This window comes from Bidens hawaiensis, unplaced genomic scaffold, assembly GCF_021521415.1.
Source record: "Bidens hawaiensis isolate Kalapana, Puna unplaced genomic scaffold, B.hawaiensis_p1.1 tig00068171_1, whole genome shotgun sequence".
NCBI lineage: Eukaryota > Viridiplantae > Streptophyta > Magnoliopsida > Asterales > Asteraceae > Bidens > Bidens hawaiensis.
In genome coordinates, this window is record NW_027502066.1 from 16,212 (window position 1) to 24,470 (window position 8,259).

At 37.4% G+C, this 8,259-nt stretch overlaps 1 protein-coding gene across 1 annotated transcript; it reads left to right on the forward strand.

Annotated features, from left to right (window-relative positions):
• The first annotated feature begins 6,000 nt into the window (after positions 1–6,000).
• LOC143605141 (pentatricopeptide repeat-containing protein At4g16390, chloroplastic-like) lies at positions 6,001–8,060 on the forward strand. Its single transcript, XM_077081368.1, has one exon. The coding sequence runs from the start codon at positions 6,018–6,020 to the stop codon at positions 8,037–8,039; it is 2,022 nt and encodes a 673-aa protein (XP_076937483.1). The 5' UTR covers positions 6,001–6,017; the 3' UTR covers positions 8,040–8,060.
• The last annotated feature ends 199 nt before the right edge of the window (positions 8,061–8,259 follow it).

Consider the following 8,259-nt stretch of genomic DNA (forward strand, 5'->3'; position numbering starts at 1 on the left):
AAATTCAAGTGCTGATGCTACAAATTCTGTTGATGAAAAAGAAGACATTCCTACTGACTCTCATACGTCTCCAGTGTTGGGTATTGATCCGTCAGAATCATTAGATACTACTCAGTCGTTGTCATCTAGCCAACAAGAAAGTGTTACTAATATTGTGCCTTCACCATATCCTGCAGCAGATGCTTCATCAATTGGGGGGGGGAGTGCCATTCGTCAAATTTTTGGAAGCACTCTATTCCTAGATGTCATACCAAATGACTACATTGCCAGTACTTCGTACTCACACAGTACGGCAATAACTGGATGGAAGAACCCTCTTTCTGAAATCCTTGAAGATCCAACGAATTTACCTTCTACCAGTTCTTTCCCCTGTCATTCAATTACGACAAGAATTCAACAAGATCATCCAATCGACAATGTCATAGGTCCTCTTGAAACAGGCGTATCAACCAGAAGTCAGACTGGACACATCAACAGTTGTGTATTTTCTTGTTTCATCTCTCAGATTGAACCTAAGTTAGTTGAAATGGATTTACAAGAGCCAAGATGGGTGGACGCCATGAATGAGAATTTAATTGAGTTTGAGAAACTCAACGTCTGGAGACTGGTTGAGTTGTCCGTTGGAAAGAAGTCTTTAGATACAAGATGGGTTTTCCGTAACAAGTAAGATGATACTGGGGTTATTGTTTGAAACAATGTGCGACTCGTGGTTCGTGGCTTTCGTCAGGTTAAAGGTTTAGACTACACTGAAGTGTATGCTCCTATAGCTCGTCTTGAGGCCATTCGGATTTTCCTGGAATATGCTTCCTATATGGGGTTCGCGGTTTATCAAATGGATGTCAAGACAACGTTTTTGTATGGAGAAGTCAATGAGGAGATTTATGTGGATCAACCACCAGGCTTTGTTAACTCATAGCATCCTACTCACGTCTACAAGCTAGACAAAGCTCTATATGATATTCACCAAGCGCATCAGGCATGGTATGCAACTTTGACGCCTCACCTACTGGGCATGGGTACAAGAGAGGAACATCGATTACTCTGTTCCCTAAAACTGTTGGGAAAGATCTGATTTTCGTTCAGATTTATGTAGATGACATCATTTTTCGTTCAAACAGTACTGCTCTATATTCTGAATTTGAAGAAGTTATGAAGAAGATATTTGAAATGAGTTCGTTGGGGGGAGATGCCGACTTTTCTGGGACTACAGGTTCGTCAGAGTTCGACAGGAATTCTGCTGCGTCAAGGAAAATATGTCAAAGGCATGCTAGCAAAGTTCAAATTTCAAGATTCTAAGAGCGCGGCAACCCTTACGGTGGAAAGACCTCTTCTTTCATCTGATCCTGAAGGGATTCCGTAGATCAAACGTACTATCGATCAATGATCGGATCCCTGATTTATCTCACCGCCAGTCGCCCTGACATCATGTTTGTTGTCTGTCAATGCACCTATTTCAAGGCTAATCCTAAGTTTTCTCATTTAATTGTCGTTAAACGTATTTTTAGATATCTAAAAGGGCAACCAAAGCTAGGTCTTTGGTATCCCAAAAATTCAGATTTTGATTTATAAGCTTTTGCTGATAGCAATTATGGTGGAGATGACATTGACAGGAAATCTACGTCTGCTGGATGTCAATTCTTGGGTGATCGACTTATTTCATGGCAGTGCAAGAAACAACAAATGGTGTCCACATCCACTGCTGGGGCTGAGTATGTTGCTACGTTAGCCTGCTGTTCACAGGTTATCTGGATGCAATATCAATTGCTGGATTACAGTTTGAAATTTCTTGATACTCCAATCTTATGTGATAATGATGCTGCTATTGCTATTGTTAAAAATCATGTTCAGCAACCAAGCACATTGACATCAAAATTCATTTTATCCGTGACTGTTACGACCGAAAATTAATTCATCTTGAGCAAGTTCACACTGATAATAATGCGGTGGGCTTTTTACAAAACCAGTCGGAACAGCTAGATTTAATGTGCTAGTAGGGTTTCTTAAAATGCTTCGTTTCGATTGAGTCTTTTTGAGATTAAATTTGTAAATAAAAGTTTTTTTTTCTTTTTGATAATTTTTTTGCACAAATTTAGGGGGGAGAAAATTAAAAAATTAAAAAGGTGTGTGTGTGTTCTTATAAAATTTTATTATAAAAAAATCAAAAATATTTTTACACTTTCGCTTAAAATATGTCGGTTGTTTAAGTTTGAGGGACATATACTTGTATATGTTTGCAGTGGAATATTTCATCAGGACTGTAGTTTGAAAAAATAATCAGAGTTATAAAAACACCATGATTTTTATTTCATAAACTGGGAATAAAACCCATATTTTGTACAAACATAAGTTTTATATGGATAAACACTAATTTACAAAACACGTTTTTTTATACTGGTGATAAGCCACTTATTCAAGCTGAAAGCCCGCATGTATCATTCCTTTTTCTCAAACAAGTTACCTGAAACATGTTTAAAAAAATTTGATCAATTGAAAATACTGGTGAGAACATTCATGTGTAAATGACACATTTTACAGTTAAAGCATTAAGATGTTTTATAACTGCCTGCTTACAAATTACCGAAAGGTACTTGTCACTCGACCGTACCTATGAATGTGGTCATATTACTTATTGGCTAACACTTATATAATAAATAACGTGTAATAGCCCAGTAGGCAAACATTGTATACAAAACCTCACAATACTAGTAATAACCATCCCGAAAGTCTACAGAGACTTAATCATAATAATGTACTTTAAAACATTTTGAAAATACTTTGAAAGCATTTAGATTATCCGTCGTAAGTTTAATATGTTTAAAAATCATCGTGGCAGTATTGGAAAACTAGTTGTCTCACATAAATGTGAATTGTACAAAGACTCGAATATCTCACCTTGTAAGTTTATAATAAACAAGTGATTCCTGGTATTAAACACCTACACTAAATACAATGTAGCATGTTTAAATTAGTATAAACCCAGTAATTAAAACGATAATCACGAGGTTAGAAACTTTAGACAATGGCATAATGTCTTGCCTTGTATAGGCAGAGCTTTCGGATTCATGTATAAAAGTTTCTATCGATCGGAGAGGGTATCGTTACGACTACTCAGGTATTAAACCAACACCTTTATATAGGAAAAGTGAGGGAGAAAGCAAGTGTGGGACGAGAAAACGAAGTCTGAATCCCAACCTATTTATAGTTGAAATTTTGTCTATTCGCGTAGCGCGAAGCAACCATAGCTTTGTTGAGTCAACCCTAGCTATGCCACGTGGCACGCCACGTGTCACTGTTGTGTGACCACCACGTCGCTTAGGGCGAAAGACAACAGAGTTTTTGGATAACTGATAATGCTTCGCGTATCGCGAAGGAGCTTGAATGCATTTCTTCGCGTAGCGCGAAGGCACAAGTTTTCAAAAACACTAAGGCGGCTCTCAAGCATGCGAAGTGCAAAGTGTGCCATCAAAGCGCCACATTGCGCTCGTCGCTCTTCTCCCGTGCATGTGCATTTTAGGTGCTTCACACTCTCCGTTAGCACCACTAGGTGTGATTTGTCTTATAAGAATATTATCGTATAAACTAGCCTTCATATAAATAGCTTACTAGTTTTATAATCTAGCAATGTGGGACAAGAACTCACTTTCTTATTTATACCAAGGTGGAATGATTCCATTTTCTTTCCTCCACCAATGTGGGATGGAATTAACTTCTTTCATTTTCTTCACTTTTCCTTTTGTTTGTATTATGGGGTGTTATATAAACGGACCGAATAGCTGGCATTCGGGCGCCAAACGGAGTCTGAGAAGTAACTCCGTGATCCACACGGAGTCTGAGAAGTAACTCCGTGATAATAGCTATTAGACCATTCACGTCCTATCTATTATCTCCGATGGTATAATTTAGTTAAAAATATATATATTTTTTAATTTATCTCTCATTTTCTAAAACCTCCTACATCTCATTCTTATTTCTATTTTTATCTTACTTACTAACACTTATTTTAACACTTTTCAGTTTATATACATTCACAATAAATTTTGATGCTTTTAATATATAAAAAGTTTCTATAACAATTTTTTTTTGAATTTAGAGTAGCAATAAATAAATGAAAGAAATATAGCATACTAGCTTTTAGGCCCCATATTACGAGGGTTTCTTTATATACATTTGTTGTTTCTAATATTATGAATAATTTTTTTGGATATTAATTGAATTTATTGCAAGGAAGTTTGTAATATACTTAGACCTATTTTGATTCATTTATGTTTGATCATGTTCGTTTATGTTCATTTTTGGATAAAACATTGAAAAATCATCTACTTAATATTATATATTTTTGTTCGTTTGTGTTCGTTTAAGTGTGTTTATTTATATTTGTTTGTGTTGATTTACGTTTCTTCATATATGTTCATTTACCTTTGTTCAATTATGTGTATGAACAGTTCATTTAAATTTTAAATAAACTAACATTCAACCCGAGTTGTATCAGAGAACATTAACATATAAAACTAAAGCAAACATTCTTTTATAAATTTATGATAGCATAGTATGTTAGTAATGTGTCACCAATAACAACCGTTCTAGGGATGGAATCAAAGTTGGCTTGGTGGTGGTGGTATGAGTGATGAAGATGAAAACGGGTTGACCCGGATAGGGTTTCATAAATAAAAGAGGAGGTAAGGGGCAACTAGATCTGAACTGATGGCCGATTAATCGGTGTTCATTCGACGATTCGACATAACTCCAACAAAGAAGAGGTGGTTGATCTAGGTGACAATGGTGGTTGATGCATAAGAGAGGAGCTCAAGGATGGTGGGTGGTAATCGAAAATTAACTGGTGATGGAGAGGGTAGACCGATGATGAAGAATCTGAAGAGGAGTGAAATTAAATTGAGGTTTGATGATGAAAATGTTTCATAAATAAACGAGGTGTTATAACCCGTTTAAGGCATATCTGGGTTTGGTAAGACCCATGACCCGTGAAAATTATTGTTTAATGATAAAAGAGTTTCACAAATAAATGAGATGTTATAACACGTTTAAGGACTATCCGAGTTTAGTGAAATTCGTGACCCGCTTATTTTTTTCAACTTAAACAGATCAAATGAAGAAACTAAGGATGTTCTTCGGGTTCGCTTTTCAGGTTTCGGGTTTTTCGGGTCGGGTTCTTCAAGTTTCAAAGTTTTAAATCTTGACCCGAAATCCAACCCAAATCTCTCACGGGTTTTTCGGGTTGGGTTAATCGGGTTTCGAGTATCCTAGAAAAAAAGCACACAAAACCATTTTAAAAAAAAAAAACTACAATATTAAAATTAAAACAACATAATCTTCTTTGCTTATAACAAAAATAATCAAATAATAAACTAACCTTACTTGATAAAACGATCCAAAAGAAGAGTAAAACTAACTCGAATCATAATCGTATTCAATCGGGCGTGATTTGGTTGTTCGATTATGGTTTGCTATTAGTAATAAACGGAAACCATAAATTAAATAAGAAATCGATCCATAATAGTTAGAATGACTACAGTCGATTACAGATTTTAATAACTTTAGTTGCTAAGACATAGCATATTATATATAAAAATAGATTTAATTTCAAAACTAAAAGCTTATTCAGGTTGACCCAAATCTTATGAATCAAAACCAAGAATCAACCCGAAATACTTGGGTTCGGGTTAGTTTTTTCTCAAGTTCGAGTTCTTCGAGTCCGGTTAGTTTGGTTGGGGTACGGGCTTTTCGTGTTTTGGGTAAAAATAACAGCACCAGAAGAAACACCATTTAGGCTCTGATGGCATGATAAGATAAAATAAATGGGGAAAAGGCAAACAGAATGTAATTTGATGTATGCAATTATGGTGTGATGAAGATTTAATTTTTAACTTTTTTATTTAAATGATGGGGGTGAGGTATGAGGATGATGGTTATGATAAAACCCTCAAATTCCCCTTATCAAATTATCCAACACAGGCTAAACCCTGTTAGTGTTTGTTTACCCAACCAATAACTCGATAAGAATGGCTTACGCATATGGCTTCTGCTCTTCACCTTCCATTTCCTTCACTCCAACAACCTTAACCTTCACTCACCCAATCCTTCTTCAATCCAGAACCATCCGAATCACTCAAATCTCACTACAAGATTCTGTTTCAGAAGTATCAGACCCTCAAACTTCAAAAAAGAACAAAAGTTACATCTGGGTTAACCCCAATAGCCCCAAAGCTTCAATCTTTAAGCAAAAATCTTACGACACAAGGTACACTAATCTTACCCATGTGGCAGAAGCCCTGAATTCTTGTTTGCCGGTTCAAGAAGAGGTTTTTAATGTCTTGGACAGTAATTTAAATGGTAGGTTAGTTGAGCAGGATGGTGTTATTATTCTTAATAATATGTCCAACCCCAAAACCGCCAGGTTTGTGGTTAAGTACTTTCAGGATAGGTGTGAGTTGAGTAGGGAGACTGTGCTTTACAATGTCATGCTGAAGGTTTTTCGGAAGAGTAAAGATTTGGATGGTGCCGAGAAGGTGTTTGATGAAATGCTTGAAAGAGGTGTGAAACCGGATAATGTTACGTTTTCGACGATTATTGGGTGTTCGAGGATGAGGTCGTTGCCCGGTAAGGCGGTGGAGTGGTTTGAGAAGATGCCCGCGTTTGGGGTTCAACCAGATGATGTGACCTACGCAGTGATGATTGATTGTTATGGGAGGGTTGGGAATGTTGAAATGGCGTTGAGATTGTATGACAGGTCGAGAACGGAGAAATGGCGGCTTGATGCGGTGACGTTTACGACGGTAATTAAAATTTATGGGACGAGTGGGAATTTTGATGGGTGTTTGACGGTTTTTGAAGAAATGAAGGCTCTTGGTGTTAAACCGAACTTGGTTTGTTACAATACTTTGTTGGATGCTATGGGACGAGCTAAAAGACCGTGGCAGGTGAAGTTGATTTATCGGCAAATTTTGAGTAGTGGGTTGACGCCCGGTTGGGCCACGTATGCGGCACTTATACGCGCGTATGCTAAAGCGCGATATGGTGATGATGCGATGAATGTGTACAAAGAAATGAGAGCAAAAGGGATGAACTTGAATAATGTTCTTTATAACACTCTTTTGTCTATGTGTGCGGATATAGGGTTTGTAGATGAAGCGGTTGAGTTGCTTGAAGACATGAAGGCGAGTGATGACTGTAAACCCGACACCTGGACGTACTCATCGATGATCACAATATTCTCATGCTGTGGGAAAGTTATAGAAGCAGAAGCCATGTTAAAAGAGATGACGGAAGCCGGTGTTGAGCCGAATATATACGTTTTAACCTCACTAATTCAATGCTATGGGAAAGCCAACCAAACAAACGACGTGGTGAAGACGTTTGACCGGATTGTGGACCTTGGTATCACGCCAGACGAGCGGACGTGTGGGTGTCTTCTTAACGTGATGACGCAAACGCCTCGTGAAGAGCTTGGTAAACTTATTAGATGCGTTCAAAAAGCTAACCCAAAGCTTGGTAACTTAATTGAGGTTGTAATGAATTCCAGTATTGAAGATGAAGCTTTCAAGAATGAAGCTAAAGAAGTAATTAGTGAAGTGGGATTGGATGTACGGAAAGCATATTGCAATTGTTTGATTGATTTATGTATAAATCTTGATCAACTGGAAAAAGCTTGTGACTTGTTGGCTTTGGGGATTAATCTTGATATATATAGCGATATACAGTCGAAAACATCTACAAATTGGTCTTTGCATTTGAAGAGCCTTTCGTTAGGGGCAGCGTTGACCGCGTTACATATATGGATTAACGATTTGACCAAGGCTTTAGAAGAAGGGGAAGAGCTTCCGCCATTGCTCGGGATCAATACGGGCCATGGGAAACATAAGTATTCGGATAAGGGTTTGGCGGGCGGGCTTGAGGCCCATTTGAAGGAGCTAAATGCTCCGTTTCATGAGGCTCCTGAAAAGGCTGGATGGTTTCTGACCACAAAAGTTGCTGCCAAGTCATGGTTGGAAGGTAGGCGTGATGATGTGGCGGTTGCTTCTTGAGTGCTGACTAGACCAAGCATGAATATCACTGTTCTATTTTTTAGCTAGCTTAAGTTTTGGGTGATTGTACTGTTGAGTTTTACTTTTAATTAGTGGATTTTATTGAGGCTCAAACTGATTTGTCTTAAGTAATAATATTATGAAGTCTTTAAGGGGGTGTTTATATTTGCAGATTAATAATCTTATTAAGTTTTTGATTATTGTACGGTTGAGGGTTTTT